At 45.9% G+C, this 19,937-nt stretch overlaps 1 protein-coding gene and 1 non-coding gene across 2 annotated transcripts in view; both read right to left on the reverse strand.

Moving 5' to 3' along the window:
* CDH26 (cadherin 26) overlaps positions 1-19,937 on the reverse strand; it is a 39,444-nt gene that overhangs the window by 15,202 nt on the left and 4,305 nt on the right. The window contains exons 2-9 of the mRNA XM_045795438.2: positions 17,985-18,041; positions 16,580-16,684; positions 14,778-14,939; positions 7,935-8,082; positions 5,963-6,129; positions 5,637-5,765; positions 3,599-3,784; positions 2,066-2,334 (exon numbers count right to left, since the gene is read on the reverse strand). Coding sequence (XP_045651394.2) covers positions 2,066-2,334; positions 3,599-3,784; positions 5,637-5,765; positions 5,963-6,129; positions 7,935-8,082; positions 14,778-14,939; positions 16,580-16,684; positions 17,985-18,041 — 1,223 coding nt within the window. The remainder of the gene's footprint in view (positions 1-2,065; positions 2,335-3,598; positions 3,785-5,636; positions 5,766-5,962; positions 6,130-7,934; positions 8,083-14,777; positions 14,940-16,579; positions 16,685-17,984; positions 18,042-19,937) is intronic.
* Positions 10,168-10,275, reverse strand: LOC123790947 (U6 spliceosomal RNA). Its single transcript, XR_006779256.1, has one exon. It is a non-coding gene; the product is annotated as a U6 spliceosomal RNA (small nuclear RNA).

A 19,937-nucleotide genomic window follows, 5' to 3' on the forward strand; every position in this document is an offset into this window, starting at 1 on the left:
AAGTCCTTCATCACCCTTCTCCTATCTTGTTAGGTTTTCTTTCTCCTTAGTGATATTTCCATCTTGTTCACATACTGTTTCTGGGATTCCTCCACATTCTCCTTCAGATCTTCGAGCATTTTTAAGACCATTCTTTGAAAGTCTCCGTCTGGGGCGCCTGGGTGGCGCATTCGTTAGGCGCCTGCCTTCGGCTCAGGGCGTGATCCTGGCGTTCCGGGGTCGAGTCCTACATCGGGCTCCTCTACTGGGAGCCTGCTTCTTCCTCTCCCACTCCCCCTGCTTGTGTTCCCTCTCTCGCTGGCTGTCTCTCTGTCACATAAATAAATAAAATCTTTAAAAAAAAAAAAGTCTCCGTCTAACCGATCTGCCATCAGGTGTTTTTCAGGAACGGTTTCTGTTGATCTATTGTTTTCCCTTTGAATGGGCCCCACTTTCCTGTTTCTTTGTGTGCCTTGTGTTTTCTTCTTCAACACTGGATCTAACCACATGGGAACTCTGGAGTTCTTCCTTCCTTCCCAGGGTTTTTTGTTTTTCCTTATTGTTTTTTATTTATTTTATTTTTGTTCGCTCGTTGAACTGTCATGGGCTGTCTCTGGGCTGAGGACCAGCCTCTCAACTTAATGTCCTCTCAGGCCTTTCCTGACCCTTGCCCTGGGCAAGCTGGCCACTTTCTGATTTTCTGCAGACATGTAGTTGTGGAATGTCCTAGCCTTTAACGTCTGGCTCCCAAAATAGGAAAAAGCAAACAGTGAAGAGGGGTCAATGAAGGCACCTGTCTGTCCGATCCCCTGAAGCCACCTCAGCTGGCAAGGGAGGGGGTCTGCAACATCGGGGGAGGAGTGAAGCCAAAGGCTGCCTTCCTCTTTGTCTGCACCTCTGGAAGTGAAAGCAGCAGCCAATGAGCAGAGCACAGATCCCTGACATCTGGGAACAGGGGTTTTTTGCCCAGTCTGGCTCCTGCAAACTCTGTGGCCATTCCAGGAACAGGTGCACAGCTGCCAGCCACTGGCTGGAGATAGGAATGCGTTGCTGGTACTGTGCCAAGAGCCATAATTGACCAAAATGAACTGCAATTTACCATCCAAGCCTTTCTCTGGCAGTTGCAAGCCTTCAACAGAATCCAGAGTTCCCAAATAGGTACATGAGACAGATTCTTCCAGTGCAATTGTCTGGATGGGGAGAGAGATTCCTGGTGCTTCCCACTCTGCCGTCTTCCTAGGGATTATGGTAACTTTCTTTTAAAAGCAAAACACTGAGCAACCCAAGTATATGCACACAGGGGAATGGATGAGCACAGTGTGGTCTGTGTGGCCAGTGGAATATTATTCAGCCTTGAAAAGGAAGGAAGGTCTGCAACATGCTGCCACATGCATGAACCTGGAGGACGTCGTGCTCAGCGAAATAAGCCAGTCACAAAGAGACAGACACTGTACGATCCCATTTCTGTGAAGCACCCGGAGTACTCAAATTCACAGAGACAGAAAGTAGCGTGGGGGTTGCCAGTGTCTGGAGGAAGAGGATTGGGGCATCTTGTTTCATGGGCACAGAGTTTCAGTTTTATAAGATCAAAAAGTTCTGGAGATGGCCAGTGGGGACGGTTGCACAACAACATGAATGTACTTAATGCCACTAAACTGTACACTTAAAAATGGTTAAAATGGTAAGCGTTGTGTTAGACATATTTTACCAATTAAAAAAAAAAAAAAGCACCTCTGTTGCCCAGAAGCCAGAGGGCTGCCAGTTTACAACCTTTAGTAAAAAGGGAGTTAGAAACACATAACAAATTATGTTAATATAAGAAAAACGGTATAAAAATGATGTGTGCTAAGTGCAAGGGGGAATGAGCACGTGCAGTCCCGCTGGGGGAGGGGGCCGGAGCCCGCTATAGCGGGAAGAAGGCGCTGAACGTGGCCCTCGGGCCTTCTCCTGGTGCCTTCTGGTGTTTTCATAACTGAGCTGGAGTCCACCTCACCAGCCCACCGAAGGGCAGATTTCCAACAGGAACACCCGCGGGTACGTGGCCGGTTCTGCTTCAACAGCCACCTTCCCGTTCCTCTCTTCTCACCTTATCTGGCTGGCAGCTCTGTCTGGGTCTGTAGCATTGAAAATTCCCAACTGAATTCCAGGCCTGGCACCGTCGAGCTCGCTGACGACAAAGCTCCTGGGGTGAAAGGCTGGCGGGTCGTTGGCGTCCATCACCTGCACGCTCACGGTGGCGCTCGCTGCGGCCCCCCCGGGCCCCCGGACCTGGCCCCCCTCGCAGGGGAAGAGCAGCTCCTCGTTCTCCACGGCGATGACAAGACTTCGTACAGGGTGAGTTTCGTAATCCAAGGGCTGCGAGTCCCAGAGAGAGGGTTTCGTGAGCACCTGCTGACTCTCTGGCTGGAGAAAGCTCAGCACGTGACCACACGCACCCCGAGCGTGTGGCGTTTGCACTTTATTTATTATTTATGCCGTCTTTGGTAATGATCAAAAGACAGTTGCCAGCCCATTTTCAAATCACTTATGGAGTTCTGCGTGTATGTGGTTTTTTTTCCCTACCCCTCTCCTGGTTGAAAAGAGCCACCATCCATCAGAGAGTAATGAAAAATGCAACAAAAACTGTAACCTAATGAAACATTAATGTGGCAACTCTGCTGCAAAAATCTAGGGGAGCTTAAGGAAATACAGAAATTAATGATCACAGTTACTCGGGGTGCAAAGTGGGCAGTGACTTAAAAGGACTGAAAAGCTAGGAATATTTGAGATGTTCAATCCCAGGCATCTGTTATCGAATACCCAGAGCCTTGCTGCTCACCTCATGGCTGGGGCCCACAGGCATCACCCCGCACTTTGTTCCTCTGACAGGCAGGAGCCCGGGCCTACAGACCCCAGGCCTGTCTTTGAACCTGATCCCCAGGCTGACTCGCCTGCATGGCACCAGAGCACTGGTCACGCCAGGGTCCAGCTGCGAGCAGCCAAGACTAAAAGCAATGGAGTCAGAACACCTCAGTCAGAACCCCTCCTCCAGCTGTGTGACTTCATGAAAACAACCCAACCTCTCTGGGCTTTGGTTCCTCATCAGTGAAAGGAGAAAATAATACTTTTCAGCAGGGTCAGCTCCTCATTAGGCACAGCAGGCAAAATGCCAGGGTCCCAAGAGGCTTTTAGGGGTCCATGCACACCTTCTAATGTCTTTTAAAGTCAGAAGGAAAAAAATGAATTCTCAGGATTAGAGAAAATGTCCTAAATATTTTATCACATCAGAAAAAAAATTAACATTTTAGGGCCTATATAAATCTATTTTGTCTCAAACAGAAAAAATTCCATGTTGAAGAACTTGGTACTATGTCAAAAGTAATTTTCAGTATTGGTCTTATTTTGGTGGGAGGAGCCACAAAGTCAAAAGGGCCAAGAGCCTGCGGCAGCTGGCGATCTGGACACAGCCCGCCCTCCTCACTGGGCGCCACTGGGACACACAGCACGCCACACCTCACGTGCCTGGCACACAGCGGGCATTCCCGGATGCTAGCTCCCATCTCGCTATCGGGACTCTTGCGGAGAGGGGCCCCAACACGGCAGCCCCACCTGGCAGGTGCGCCTTCCCCGATGGCTTTACCTTGATCACATTTAAGATCCCTTCATTGGTCTCGGGGTCAGTGAAAATGTCAAAATGCCCCTCTTCGTTGCCATTCAGTATGCGAAATTTTACTCTCCAAGCTGATGTAAATGGCAAGTCACCGTCTTGGACCAGGAGATGTAACACACTCTGGCTTGTGCAGCCTTCAGAAATCTGAATCCTGTACTGGGAGAGGCAACCGTCATGCCCACATCACGGAGATAAAGACACACAATTGAGAAAGAAAGCAAGAAAGAAAATGTAAGTGCTTGGCCCAGGAACACGGGTATGTTGTTTCCCCTGCTGCTGAACTTGACCTCAAGTGATCTGGGGCTGGGCGTGACCCGGCACAAGCATCTGTTCCTTCTCCCTGTCACTTGTGTCGACAGAGGAGTAACTTTAAAAGCCCTCTTAAATCTAACGCAATGCACTATTTTTCTAAGAATCTTTAAGATAATAATGCCCATCCTGGGTTATGCTGCTGAAAACACCGAGCTCTTCTAAAATCGAACTTGTGGTGACTCAGATTAAGGCAATCATTTTTCTAACACGTGCAGATCTTTGCTTGTTATTCGGTGCTTTTGGTGACAAGATAATTTCTCTTTGACGACTACATGGCAACAGGGTTTATTTTCCCCACCCTCAGTTTTGAGAGCAGAGCTTTTCACGCAGCCAGAGAAGGATTTCAAAACAAGGTTCAATATGTTTCACTTATTCTGTACAGTTTGGTGAGGTGTTTTCATATGAAAACATTTCAGCTTTTTTCTATATATTTTTTTAAGATTTTTTTTTAAGTAGGCTCCATGCCCAGTGTGGAGCCCTGCGTGGGGCTTGAACTCACAACCCTGAGGTCAAGACGTGAGCTGAGGTATAAGTCAGACACTTAACCAACTGAACCACCCATGTGCCCCTTGTCTATACGATTTTTAAATTTTTTTTCAAACAATACTTTTTGAAAATAATTGTTTGTAGCATTTATTAATATTCAACAAAGGCTACAATGTGCCAGATTCTGTCTTAGGTGCTGTGAACAGGATCTGCAAAACTTCATCCCCAGGGAGCAGATGATTTTGTGTGTGTGTGTCTGTGTGTGTGTGTGTGTGTGTGTGTGTGTGTGTGTGTGTGTGTTGGGCAGGGACAGGGAGGAGGAGCTGGGTACTGTGTTGGAGATTTAACTAGGTCATCGGGAAAGGTCTCACTGAGAAGTCAGGAGAAGGAAGTAAAATGTGTATTTTTCTTTTTAAAAATGCATATGGAAGAACAAAAAATATAAAATAGGAAACAAATCCTGAGTGTTTTTAGCAATCTTGCATATCTCAAGTGGTGTGCCATTTCCAAATGATCCGGACCGGTGGGTTTCAATGCTTCCTTCAAGCATGGGGATTGGTAGCATGTGAAATCCCATATGGAACCATGATATATAAATCAGGTAAGCTGAGTAAGGTTCAGCCAGAGCCCACCTGCTCATCTTCCCTGTTCTAGAACTCCAAATGTTGCATGAAGAGCTCAGGTCTAGATTCTCACCCCAGGGGGCAAACTTGCCCCCAGGGGACATTCCAGACATTTTTGGCTGTCACAACTGGGAGGTGCCCCTGGCGTCTAGTGGGCAGAGGTCATCCTACAGTGCACTGGGCGGCCTCCCTGGCCCGACAACAACGAGTTTCCCATCCCACGTAAATAGTGCGGAATTGAGAAACCTCCACGTAGCGTGAGCATGGATTCTCTGTCTTCCCTGCACCTCGGTGTCCTTGTCTATAAAACAGAATCGTGTGTGAGTCCCAATAATTCAAAATGAAAGCATGCGTGTGAAAGCTCTGAGCACAGTTTCTGGCACAAAACAGTAAAAGAAACATAAGTTCGCAAGTCTATTATTAAAAGATTCTATGTCAGGATGGTTGATGTCTTCATCTAGGTTAAGTGTCCTTGGAGAATGACATGTATCTTGGGTGCTATGGAGAATTCCCTCAGCAAAACTGAGCCTAGGGCTTGGCGCCATTTATGCAGGGACATGGCATCTGAGGCAGCCCAGGTGTCTTACGTTCTTCTGGGTAAATGTGGGCCTGTGGTTGTTGCCTTCTTGCACGTTCACATGAACCGTGGCTGTGGATGTCAGGGGAGGTTCTCCCAAATCCTTCGCTCCAACTAGTAGTGTAAACCGCGGAGCCATCTATGTGGGAAGGAAAAGAACAGTCAAGCCCTTCAAATACAGCAAAGGGAAGTATTAATAAAGTAAAAATCCATTATAGCAATTTCAATAGCAAGCTTAGCCACAGAGGGTTTTCCACTACAAACAGAAATCCTAAGTCTGGGGCCCCAAGATAGAGAACACATTTCATTTTTTTAAAATAATAAAATCCACATAACCTCATAATCTAAGCATCCTGAGAGTCGTATTTCTCCACTAGTACGGTCAATCTGGAAGCCACTTTCTTTCAGCGATGGCATTTGAGAAATAAGGAAATAAAGGACTTGAGAATTTGGGGTATTTTCTTCATCCAAATCAACTGCTAATATCTGGAAAATAGGTTGACCTGGAAAGAATTGTTTTAACAGTTACTATTGACCAAAAGCAGCCTATCAAACCAATAGAATGATGATTCTTTGCTAAATGGCATTGAGGCATCCACCAGAATTGATTAAATATTTAAATATAAAATCAAACTATAGACATACTATAAGAAATAAAGAGGGTTTTTTTAAAATTTTATTATGTTATGTTAGAGAGGGTATATTTAAATAGTCACAAGAACTTTCTTTTTTTTTTAAGATTTTATTTACTTACTTGAGAGAGAGAGAAAGAGCACGCATAGAGGGAGAGGGAGAAGCAGACCCCTGTTGAGCAGGGAGCCCAATGTGGGGCTCAATCCCAGGACCCCGGGATCATGACCTGAGCCAAAGGCAGATGCTTAACCAACTGTGGCACCCAGGTGCCCCCAAATAGTCACAAGAACTTTCTAATCACGATTGCAAATGCAGAAGACATAAAGGAGAGAGTTGATAGACAGATTTTTAAATGTGTGCCAAAAAGAACCATATAGACAAAATTTAAAAAGAAATGACAAACCAGGAAAACACATTTAAAACATATATGGCAGACATAAACATTTTAAATACAGGATGAGAAGGTTAAAGTCAAGAAGAAAAATGACAAGCACACAAACAGAAATGGACAAAGAAAGGAACAAGTATCTGATACACAGAGATGGACAAGAAACCTATCGACACGGGCAAGCACTTAACAATCAAAGATGAACCCTGCGCCAGGCCCCTCAGATGTTGCTGGCAGGTGCGTAAAGCGGAACACTTAAATTGTGTGTGCAGTCAGAACCAGACGTTCTACTCCTCTAAATTATGCCAAGTAGATCATGCTTCAGTGGACACAGATTTAGCTCAAATATGTTCACTGAAGCATATTTTGTGAAGATAACAAAAAGTGGGAATAGCACATAAATGTCTAACAATAGGAGATTAGTTTTTAAAAAAAACCTTAAAGCACACCCATGAAATAAAATATTACACAATGAGATGCTATAGGAGAACACTGTTAGGTTACAAACAGTAAATTTGCCCTTTTAGAAAAAAATTCATATATATGCACATATGAAAAAGCACACCCATACATTTGCAAACATTTAATATACGCCCATATATATTTTGCATTATGACAAAGATGAAAAATGCATTAGTAATTATATATAAAATCAGGGAATACATACACATAGATAAATATACAGTGTGTGTACATGCACATACATATAAAATTCAAAGAAAGATACTGAAAGAATATAAACTAAAACATTAATGGTGCTTATCTCTAATTGGAAGTATTAAATATGCTTTCTAGTTCAGTCTTAATTTCTTGGAATTTTCCAAATTTTCTTAAGACTATTTTGTGAAATAAATCATGCTTTTCTGTTATTAAAATAGATGCACATTCTAGTGAGAGTGGTTTGGATTCAAAGACCCACAGAATCTAAAGCTCAGAAACTTCAGATGTCATCTCGTTGCCATTTTACTGGTGAGAAATTTACAGAGATATTCAGGAAGGCACCATTCAGCTCTGCCTTTCTCCCTCAGTGCATTTGATTTATTTTAGTTTGGTCTTTACATATCAGCTCTTCCAACAGACACAATTTCCACCTCATTTTATTCCCAATACAAAACGACGCTTACAGACCTCCAAGCATTCTGCTCAAAACCGGAGCCTGCCACCGTTAGGTTGTGAACAGTAAAATTTCTCCTAAAGACAACGAGGATCAAGCAGCACATGGACATCGAAGCAGATGGACCAGAGAGGACCAGAGGGGAGAGAAGCCCTACCCCCCGCCACACGCACCTGCAGGGTGGTTCTCCTTCACACTGATGTTGAATTCCTTCTCGGGGAACTGGGGCGCGTGATCATTTACATCACTGATCCTAATGTTGAAAATCAAGGAATTATCCATGACCTTTCTTGTCGAGCGATCCACAGCATCAAAGTAGACCTGGGAAGCAGAGCTCTGTGTTAATGTCACAGGCTCCTTTACTTGATGTCATGCTACACCTTAATGCCATCGCACGTTTGCATCCTCTCCTGCACTAGCCAGAAAGTTTCTGAGGGCAGGGATCTTGTCACTGTCCTTCACCACGTGACCCCAGGGACTGAGCACAGTGCGGGCACAGACAAGGTGTTCAGCAAACATTAGTTAGGATCAGGTTCTGATCTCACTTTCTCTACCCGGATACACGTAGCCAGGTTTCTGCTGTCGGCGCTGTCGTGAGAAATATAGACACTAACCAATACTGCTGAGACACTGCGGAGAGCAGACACTTGAACGCTTTGGGGAAAGGAAACATTGAAAGTAACTAGCCCAGTTGTTGACATGTCGTGGGTTCCTAAATGGTTAGTGGTGTCACTTCTGCGCTTGAAGAAGGAGGGTCTGCTCATCTCAAACATGCAGTGGGAAGTCTTTCTTCTCAAAAGATCTCAAAGCAATACTTTAGGCTTCTAGCTTTAATTTCTTAAGAACCTTAAAAAAAGGAGCAGATTGGGGTGCCTGGGTGGCTCAGTTGGTTAAACGTCAGTCTCTTGATTTTGGCTTGGGTCACGATCTCAGGGTCATAGGATCGAGCCCTGTATGGGGGCTCTGTGCTCAGCAGTGAGTCTGCTTGGGGTTCTCTCTCTCTCTGCCCTTCCTCTCTGTCTTTCTAAAATAAATAAATCTTTAAAAAAGGAACAAATTAAACTCAAAGAGAAGGAAATAAGAAAGATAAACACATATTATCAGTCAAGTTCAAATAGCAAAACAAAGTCAACAAAACCAAAAGGTGTTTTGCCTTCCCACATAAAGTTTGGGATCAGCTTGTTGAGATCTATGAAAAGTTCTGCTAGTCTTTTGATTAGTCTTGAGCAGAATTTATAGATAAGTTTGGGAAAAATTATACCTTTAATACTCGATCTTTCAATCCATAAATACAGTCTGTCTTTTCATTCAGTTAGGTCTTCCTTGGTTTTTTTCATTAGTGTTTTATAGTTTTGAGTAAACAGATCCTACACAGATCTTAGATTTATGCCTAAGCACTTCATTTGTTTTGGTTATATTATAAATGATACAGTTTTTAAAATATTGATTTTCAATTATTCATCACTGGTATATACAAATACAACTGATTTTTATATATTAACTTTATTTCCTGGGACCTTGCTAAAATTGATTTTCAGATGTTAAAAATAAGCAAAGGATTTGAACAGACAAATATCTTTTTCTCCATAGATATACAGATGGCAAATAATTCCTCATTCCTTTGGCAGTTTCTTACAAAACAAAGCATCCTCTTACCATGCAAACCAGCAATCATGTTCCTTGGTATTTATGCAAAACAGCTGAAAACTTAGGACCACTCAAAAACCTGCACGTAGATGTCTAAAGTGGCTTTATTCATAATCATCAAACATTGAAGCAACCAAGGTGTCCTTCACCTGGTGAATGGATAAAATGTGGTCCATCCAGACAGTGGAATATTATTCAGCACTAAGAAGACATGGGGTAACCTCAGCGCACATTGCTAAGTGAGAGAAGCCAATCTGAACAGAGCTACATACACACTGCATGATTCCAACCATATGACATCCCAGAAAAGGTGAAGTATGAAGAGAGCAAAAGGGTCACGCTTGCCGAGGGCTCAGGAAGGAGGGATGGATGGATAACGGGGAGCGCGGGGGAATTTAGGGCAATGAAAATACTCCGTGTGATACTACCAGGGTGGATACGAGTCATATACATTTGTCCAAACCCTGGAACTTGCCGCACCGAAAGTGAGCCCTAATGTGAACTCTGGGCTTTGTTAATAATAACGTATCGCATTGGCTCATCCACTGTCAAAACCGTCCTGCGCCAACGCACGATGTTAGCGAGAGAGGGAACTGGGCGGGGCGGGGAGGGAGAGAGGGGGAGCAGGCACTCTGTACTTTGCACTCTCCTCTTCTGTCAACCTCAAAGAGCTCTAAAAAGAAAGTCTATTAATTTTAAAAAGTCCCTACTTACAAAATAAAAAGTGGGCAACCATATATATTATTTATTTTTGTTTTTCTAAATATGGAATGCTTCACAAATTTGCCTGCCATCCTTGCGCAAGGGGCCATGCTAATCTTCTCTGTATCGTTTGAATTTTAGTCTACATGCTGCCAAAGTGAGCGCCATATATATATATATATATATATATATATATATGTATATATATATATATATATTTTAAGATTCATCTATTTATTTGAAAGAGAGAGAGAGAGCCAGAGGGGGGAGAGGCAAAAAGAGAGAGAGAGAAAAGCTCAAGCAGACTCCCCGCTGAGTGCAGAACCTGACTTGGGGCTCGATCTCAGACCCTGAGATCATGATGTGAACTGAAATCAAGAGTCAGATGCCTAACCAACTGAGCCACCCAATATATGTAATATATGCTATATATTACATATATTATTGGCACCCCAATAATTATTACATATTGTCACCCCAATACCTATATTATATAATATACATAACGTATATATCGAAGTAAGTCTAATGTGACTTGCCACTGAATCTGTTGCTCGAGGATAAACAGTGATTTTATTTGTTGAAAACTGAAGAGATTGTGGGGAGTCAGTGCCAAGACAGAAGAAGTTCAGAGCCCCAGAAAAAGGAGTGGGAAGGGGTGACATGGCCGGGAGGAGCTCTCCAGGCAGACAACCGTCCACTCTGGGAACAGTGCTTTCTTAAGGGTTGTCTCCTTGCAAGTACAGAGCCCTGCTGGGGGACACCGAGAAAACCCGGGGTTTATTCCAGGAGAAGTGGCTTCACGGAGGCCCAAGACTGAGCTCCTACATAGATCACCTCCTTCCTTCCTCGCAGAAGCCCTAGAGGGAGGTATTCTTGGCGTCCCACTGTGCGCCATGGAGAGGTTCCATGGCTGTCCACACTCAGTGCAGCCCAGATTCAAGTCCAAGTAGGTGTAGACTTGCCTACACCATCACTCCCCTCCACAGCCACACAGAGCCCAGAGCAGGCAGCTTCAGCCGGAGGTCTCAGCACCCTGGCAGCTTCCGGCAGCAACCTCTCCACCCCTTTCTGCAGAGCCTGCAAGGTCTCTGCTTCACCCACCTGCCTGGGCCTCTTTCCTGCAGGCTTGTTGGCATCCATGCATTGGCACCCACCATGGTGGTCCCACCAGGGGTCTTACAATGGTGGCCTGGGCCCCAGGCTCTCCGGGTTCTGCTGTCTCCTCTCCTCTCAAGCCCACTGCACTGGTCTGCTCCGGGGAATCCAACATACATTTTTAAATTTCTATGCAAGCAAATTGGCTTTCTCACACACCATTTCCACATGCCCTTCCATAATTGGTGACTGCGCCACAACTCTGCTCCCTGATCATGCGGACCTCTGGCTCCGACACGGCGCCAGCCGTAATCCTTCCACTTAAAAATAAGAACCACATGTTTGTTTTATGTTTATTAATTTATATTCCATTTATTATCCTAAAAGCTACATCGGAGACCGTCAGTTCTGTTAGATGCCTGAGAGGCGCAAGTGCTGCTTGTTCTTTGGCAAGATGCTGAGAATTTCCAGGGACTCGGAATTGTGACGGAGACAGGAAATGTCATGGATATTTTCTGCACTTGGAAAGGGTTTTCAGCCTTCTGTGATAGCCTTAAGACTTAGATCCTTGGATGACACTTCACAGTGCGGTGACATGGTGGAGGGGCCTATGACCACGGAAATGACACGTGCAGGACCTGTATTCTTCACCACAGACAAGCACACGGAAGGAAATGCCAAACACACAAGGCGAAGTCACCTGTATGCACAGGTTTCAAGTAGGCAAAGATGCGTGCGTTGGCATGAAGACCTACAAATGGTTATTTCGAGGAATATAGAAGAATGACTTTCCTGAGTGTATTTGTATCTGATGAAACTGAGCATATTTTGATAGAAACAGATGAGACTCCTACACAGAACAAGTCAGACTTTCCCCCTTTCCAGCTGTGTCTTAAATCTTCCGGCAATTCTCAGCTGGTGTCACTGCATTCTTGCAGGCTTGCGGATTCACAAGACCGCAGCCCTCCCCACCCCACCCCCACCTCCCAAACACAAGTTTTTCTACGTTCCGGCTAATTCTCGTGACTCCTTCACTATCCTCCAAGAGCACAGCAGTGCTGCTGGGAATGTCTTTTTGCCAACCCTTGGGCTGACTTTGTTTCTCATACGTCCTGGCTTTATGGACGGCCAAGACCCCTTGTGCAGAAGCAGGGGGCTGAGCGAGAGGCCCGGCCCCGGTGGTGTTTCTGTGACTCTTGCTTATCCCACTTTCCGCAGCCGCTAATCTTCTCATCGGCCTGTTTCTTGTCGTCCTGGCGAGTATGGTAACCCCTGCCTGCTAGTTTCCTATATCCGCTGCAACAACTGGGTGCCTTACAACAAAATGTGTTCTCTCACACTTCTAGAGACTAGACCCACAACTGGGGTCAGCAGGCCTGGTTCCCTCTGGAGACTGAGCCTCTCCCCCAGCTGCTGGGGGGCTGCCAGCAATCCTGGTGTCCTCTACCTGCAGATGTGTCACCCCAGTCTCTGTTTCCAGCCCTCTCCCCTCTGTCCTCTGTGTCCAAGTTCCCCTCCCTTTATAAGGATGCCAGTCACTGGATTAGGACCCACCCTAATCCAGTATGACCTCACCTTAATTTGGCGACATCTACAAAGACCCCATACCATAATAAGGTCATATTCACGGGTACCAGAGGTAGGACTTGAACCCATCTTTTTGGAAGACACAATTTAACCCACAACACCCTGGAAGCAGAGACGACATTCTGCTGTGCTCTTTCATTCATCCAACATAATCGACTGAAAACCTACTATGTTCAGAGCCCTATTCCTGACTCAGGGGTAATGGCAGTCAGTAAGACACTTACCCCTCTTAGAACTTGCGTTTCAGTGGGGAGATTGGCCACCCACAGAGAACCAAACAGGCCTCAGGCATACAGTTCAGGTGGTGAGAAGTAATAAGGGGACAGCAAACCAGGGTCATGAGACAGAGAGCCATGGGGTGGGGGCACGCCTTCAAATCCCCACCCTGTGTCTTCCCTCATGGAAGTTCACGGTCAAATGAGGGGCCAGCTAGCAAGTGATTCCGAATTTGGTGTAAAACGACAGCTGTGATCATGGTGGGGGGGCTCTGATTGCAGGCTTGAGCTCCCTCGGCAGGTCCAAGCACAGGGTTTGGAGATCCTGACGGAGCAGGACCCATGGGGACGCTGCTCATATTCCCACATTTTCCCCACTTGCTTTAACTGTTCCCTGGGGCCTCTGTGTGACATGCCAAGCTTTTCCATGTGGGCCTCGTGTGTCAGGAAACACTCTCATGGATTTGGCTTAGGCATTATCAGCTTCCCGCAAGAAGTCCCCTATTAAACCTCATGAAAGCCAACCCTTGAAACGTCCGTGAAGTTGTTAAAATCAAACAAACAACAGCAACCAAAAAACAACAGTGAAACAAAGACCACAAGCACGAAATGTTTTGCTCCGTCCTTGCAAGAGTCACGCCCACTGCTGTTTGTCCCCGGCCCTCAGCACTCAGCAAGGCTGCTGTGGACCAGCGGCAGCACCCTCTCCTGGGAGCTGGGCGGAGATGCAGAGTCTTGGGCTCGACCCTGACCTACGGAAACAAGCCTACATTTTCACAAGATCCCTCAGGATCTATTTGCTCACTCGAGATTTAGCAGAGCTGCCCGGGGTCCCCGTCGGACCGCTCTATGTTCCTGCTGCTAACAGACACCGCACGTTCACTAGACGAGGCAAAGGTTTATGTGAATATAGTGACGACCGGCAGAGTCATCTCTGCAAGACTTCCCGGAGTTCAGTGAGACTTTCTCCCTGCTTAAAAACTAGAGATTCAGAGCCTATCAATGAGTTAAGGGCATCTATTTTATTATGTATATAAATATTTTGAGGTCAGTAGAGAAAAGGTATATAAATTGCCTCTTTGTGATGTTCTTTGCTACCCTGAAGAAGTTAATGTACCGCTAAGCAGGCGCGAGAACCAAGCTCAGCTTCCAGCAGTAGTCAAAACATAACAAAGGCTGGTGTCCTGGTCATCCCCATAAGGGGCGGCCCGGCAGCCTAATACACCACCACGGGGTTCAGGCATTTTACCTCTTGCTTCTTTTCCTGGTTTAGAACCTGGATTTCAAATTCAGAGTAGACCATGGTGGTGGGGTTATGAGATCCTAAAGAACACAGGGAGTCACAAGAACAAGCCGACACCGGTACATAATTGCGCGTCCATCAGTTATTAGGCAACTATGGGGTCTGTTGTAGCTTCTGTCCGCACGTGTCAACGGTGACTCATCAAAAACCAAATTAGCCCATTTTATCAACATTCTATAGCTCTAGCCCCAAATGCTTCCAGATACCCTGATCGTGCTGGGAGTCCGGTCATTAGAAGGAAGATCTGTAGCAGTTCACACACGTCATCACAGAGTCCAGAACTTTAAAGAACGTCACAAAATTAGCCTCTCTGCCTATGCATACTTTTTAGGCTTGCCACCGTATATAATATGCAGTCTCCCACGACATGGCACGTGGCAGCTTAACTAATGCCTGCCGAACACAATATTCCTGCAACAGCTCTGCAGTAAAGCCAAGCTGAGACTGTATCAAATGTTAGGTACCGTAAAAGACGGGGTTGTCTCTCGATCAACAGGGCGGTGAACGTACACTCTTCCGTTCCTGTGATCTTCTATAGAAAACAAACCAATCTCCGGATATTCGTCCACACCAGGTCCGCTGATTAAATATATTAATGACATGTTATGAGACATATCATTGAAGAGCTGTGAGGGAAAAAACAGGGGGCGGGGAGAAGAGAGTGAGAATAAACCACAAGGCATGCCGAAGATCAAGGCTAGGATTCAAAGGCATTTTTAAAGCTCCATACCTCGCCACCACTCATCCGAGGGTTTATCCGAAAGAAACAGAGAGTCATGCAAAGATGCAGGAACAAGGTTTGTCACAGTGAACAAGCAGGAAGAACGCACACATCCCTCCCAAGGGAAAGAATCCTAGCGCGGTACCCCCTTCATGGGGCACGGGCCCCCAGTCTGCAGGACGTACATGCTCTGCCCCAGAAAGCGGGCCGTGCCTCACTGGTGAACCGGAAAGGCAACTTGCAGAACGATAGTGGAGTGCGGTCCCATTTGGTCAATATGGACTCACCTTGGTGAGACTGTAGCGAAATATCCGGAAGAGCCCACACCGATGTGTTAATATGCGTGATCCCTTCAGGGAGAGAGGAGGAACCTCACACAGCTAACATTTAGAAAGGGCTTAGAATGAGCCAGCTGACTATACACCTCACTTGCCCTAGACTATTTAATCTCTAAAACAACCCTTTAATGTAGGTACTATCATGGACCGTACTACACGGTGGATACGGGACTCCGGCAGCAAGGGTGTGGTGCGTCTGCACGGTGAGCCCACCGTGTCCCCCCGACTCTTAGGAGTAGATAGTTTTAACCACTGAGCCTTGAAAACTTTCAAGGTATCTACTATTTTTATATACACTGCAAAAATAGAAATTATTTTAATTTCTTTCTCCAGAAATCGTAGGATGTTAGTGCTGTAGGGACCTGGTCACTCAGTATGTAATTCACAGGTCCAGAGGGTCAGGAGTGTCATGGAAAGAAATGACATGGGCCATGTGCAAAAATTCCAGCATCCCAATACAGTCATGGGACGGCTTTGTCCTCAGAGGGAGGGAGACGACAGGGAGTGGTGGGGACTGTGGGAAACTCAAGCCCCATCCAGTTGTTGCCGTGAACGTAGGCTCCCTGTGGGCAGATCTTCCAACTTTCAAAAAGCCTCCACAAGAACAGAACTTCTGATACAATCTTCCTATCGTTTCCATTTTATTGTGGTAAAATACACACAACATAAAACGTACTATCTTCATCATTTCTAAGTGTGCAGGCAGGCGGCACTAAGCGCACTCACACTGTTGCGCGGACGCCGCCCCCACCCGTGTCCAGAGCGTTTGTCATCTTTTCAAACTGACGCTCTGCCCCCTCACACAATAAGCCCCCATGACCTCCTCCCCTCCCACCCTGGTAGCCATGGCTTTGCTTTCTATTAATTTATTTTTTTTAATCTCCCTCTTGCCCCCACCTCCTAGTCTCTGGTAACCGCAATCTCCTTATCTTTAAATAATACATTTGCATGGGCCCAATAGAGCAGGCCAGCAGGCTGGAAGGAAGCAGCCCTTGTTCCATGGGACTGATGTTCTCAGCGCATGCTCCTGTGAAGTGACTTGCCCAAAGCCCCCCAGTCAGGCAGAGGTAGAGTGGGTTCTAGAACCCAGTGCAGCACTCCTCCTCCCACAACCCTCCTCGGCCTCCCGGGCACACAGCCCTTCAAGACTCGGTCCTCCCGCCAAAGGGGGCGTGCCTAGTCAGAGATGGGGGGGGGCCTTCCTCACCTCCCCAACAAATTTGGGAAAGGGTCCTTGATCTTCCTCCTCCAGTTCCAGGGTGGTAATAACCCATCTTCTCTTGGCTCGCCGTAGGGGCCGGTGGCTCTCTCCCTGAAATTATAGTGACAGCCGTGAGGAAGACGGTGACAGCAACGTAGCAGGCACGGACGGGCACTTGACTGGCATTATATCCCCTGTCCTCACAACAGCCTCCGATGCTTAGAAGTTAAAAGTGCCTGTTCTCTTAACAACTGTAGAGGCGTTTCTAGCCTTTGGGGTGTGGGCCACCCACTGATTTTGCACGGATCCTGAGATCCTATGAAAGATCACATTAAAGATCTTTGCCTACTGTGTCCCAACACCTGTCCTATGGCAGACATGCACACGGTTGCTGAGTGAATGGGGACGCTACTTCCTCCTAGTTCCCTGTCTTTCTGAAATAGTCGGTGAGAACATCTCCGTTCAGTGCTGCTAGGTCTTTAACACTTCGTCTACCACTCTCCCTTTTAACAGGAAGAGACTCAGACTCAGACATCAGGCTCAGAGATTTGCCAGGCAAGAGACCACGGATAGAGTTTAACCATCTATTTATTACAAGCAAAGCTGCTTTCTCGCCACATTAATTTTTATCCACACACATGTAAGCCTTTTCAAAAATTATAGTTGACTCTCAAACAATGCGGGGTTGGAGCACTGCCCCCCTGGGGTAGCCAAAGATCCCTGTATAACCTTTGACTTCCCCAGAACTTAACTAGTAACAGCCTACTGTTGACCGGAAGCCTTACTGATAACATGAACAGTCAGTTAACACATACTTTGTATGTTATGTGTACTATATGCTGTATTCTTACCACAAAGTCAGCTAGAGAAAAGACACTGTCATTAAGAAAATCATAAGGAAAAGAAAATACACTCACAGCACTGTCCTGTAAGAAATCTGCATGTAAGTGGACCATGTACTTCAAACCCGTGTTGTTCAAAGGTCAACTGTATTTCTTTAGAAAACAAGTTGATGACAAGAGCCATGGGAAGGAAGTATTCATAAGGCGGCATGAACTCATAACGAAGCATGGCTGCCTCCCTGGGCTGTCCAAAGTTCACACACGGGAGAATGTCAAGCTCAATATGGTCTAACTCCGTAAAGAAGAAAACAGTGTGGAGAAAGCTCTGGGCTAGCTCTGTGTGGCTGATTTCTGCCATTCGCAGATTGCTCATATTCTAGTAGACATGAACGCAACCTCTGCAATTCTCCGGAAATCCCTTGAGATTCCAAAAGGCCACATCTAATTACTAATTTATTTTCTGCAAACTGAATATCGACCAGGAACTTAAAAACTTGAATTTGTAATCAAATCTCTGAGTCAAGTGTGATCTCGCTTGATTTATGAAGACAGTGACTTCCAAACCCCACCTTTGTTTGACCAGTAAGATCATCCTTTTCTTGTTGAAAGCTGTCGACGCTGTTGACCTTAAAAATAAAAATGACGTGAATTAGTAGGAAATATACTTATCAGTCTCAGGTAGAAACTGCCTGAAGACACAGGAATCTTCTAGAATGAGAAAAGGGGGGAAAAAGAACTTTACTTAGTTTTGATAAATATAATTTCCTATTCTTGACATCTCAGGTCATGCTTACTAGTGCTTTTCCTCTAGGAGAACTAGCCAAAGGGACTCTCCCAGAGCCCCACCGATATCAGTGACATTTAAAACCATGGCGCTGCTGTGACCGTTAGTAGCGCGATGGGAGAGTGAACTGTCTACTCCGGGTGAGCACGGTGTGTGTGTGTCCCGTGTAGAACAGCACCAAATGTTAACTGGTGGAGAGATTCAAGCGGGCTTTTTTCCCTGTTTTTTCTGTCATTGTTTCCTTATTTTGAGACTCTATCTTATAATAATAGAACAGTGAAACTTGGTACTTTTCATTTATATAATGATTTACATCAAGAATTATTTACTTATAGTTTACCTCTCAACAAACTCCCCGCCACCCCCCAAAACAGCCACACAGGTACAGTGAAGCTGTTGGCATAGAGACAGACTCTGCACGGTATGTCAGCACCCGCGTGTGCGTGTGCGTGTGCGAGTGTGTGTTGACACCAACGGCTCTAGTGCACTCGTTCTCACTACCGCGTTCCATTTCGCTACATGAACAGAGGACGATTCAGGTATTCATGCTCCTGGGGATGGTTATTTGGATTACTTGCAGTTGGTTGTTTCCACTTCAAGAAAAACACCGTGGTAATAAACACCCAGACGCAGGAAGAAACTGTGGAGCAGCAGCCGTCCAGGTGTGGTCCGCTGGGGTCCCTGACGCTTCCAGAGTCCACAAGGCCAAACACTTGCCCAGTCCTACCAGGGCATCGTTTGCCAATTTTGCCGTATGGCCTCTGCACCGATGGGACATGTATCTGGGGCCTCAGCCCGGAAGAAGGCTGCAGCACCAAGGCCACCAGCATCCCTGTATCTTCATCACTGCGCACGCGCACAAGGAGGAGGAAAGGAAAACCCTGCTGCTTTTAGGAACGAAGTACTGGGTGAATTGACTCAATTCTGAAGTCACCCGAGAACTGATGAAGCAGCGAAGGTCACTAACGTTACTGCCCTGCACGACCGCGACCCGCGCATTTGTAGCACTCTGCGTGGCCAGGTGAGACGTAGGTGCGAAACCCCAGGAAGCACAGCGGAGTGGGGTCTCAGCGAAAGCACGTGGGCGATCGTTGGAGTCGCCTGCTGAACAGGCCACTTTTTTATGGAAGAGCATTTTCCTTGAAAGACTGACTGACAGACTGTGTTGTTCGGGATTGGGCACTTGGTAGACCGTGAGCCTATCGCTTCAAGAGAAACCGTGGATGGTGTCATGTTGCCAATGATAAAATGTAAGCTTTCAAGCCAAAATTTAGAATTTTGGAAAACTTGTGTCGTATGATGGGCTTGACAGCTCTCCAATACTTCAAGATTGTTCTGATGATGTCAGTGGAGATATTAATGAGTGTGATTTTCTGATTTTGTAGAATGAAATTCGTCAACATTTGGAAGATCTGCATAACTCAGGGAGCCAAGCGTTTCCTAATGATTACCCCAGGATATTCCAAAGTCATGCACAGGGAAGAGTCATCCAAAACGCGAGACAGACAGACCGGTGGTTTTGATGTAACAGAGCAAAGAAGGTTTATCAAGATGTGTTCAGTTTCTATATGGCTAGTGATTGTTCAGAAATACCACTTGTCAAGTTTTGGTGTAATATCAAAGAAGGATATCCACAATTATTTGTTCAAGGCCATTCAGATATTCCTCCCTTTCCATATGCGTAAGTGTGTGAGGCCAGAATACCTCCCTGTCCTTTAACTAAACAACACTTACAGCA

Source organism: Ursus americanus, chromosome 22, assembly GCF_024610735.1.
Source record: "Ursus americanus isolate L20-20 chromosome 22, mUrsAme1.1.p, whole genome shotgun sequence".
NCBI classification, from domain to species: domain Eukaryota; kingdom Metazoa; phylum Chordata; class Mammalia; order Carnivora; family Ursidae; genus Ursus; species Ursus americanus.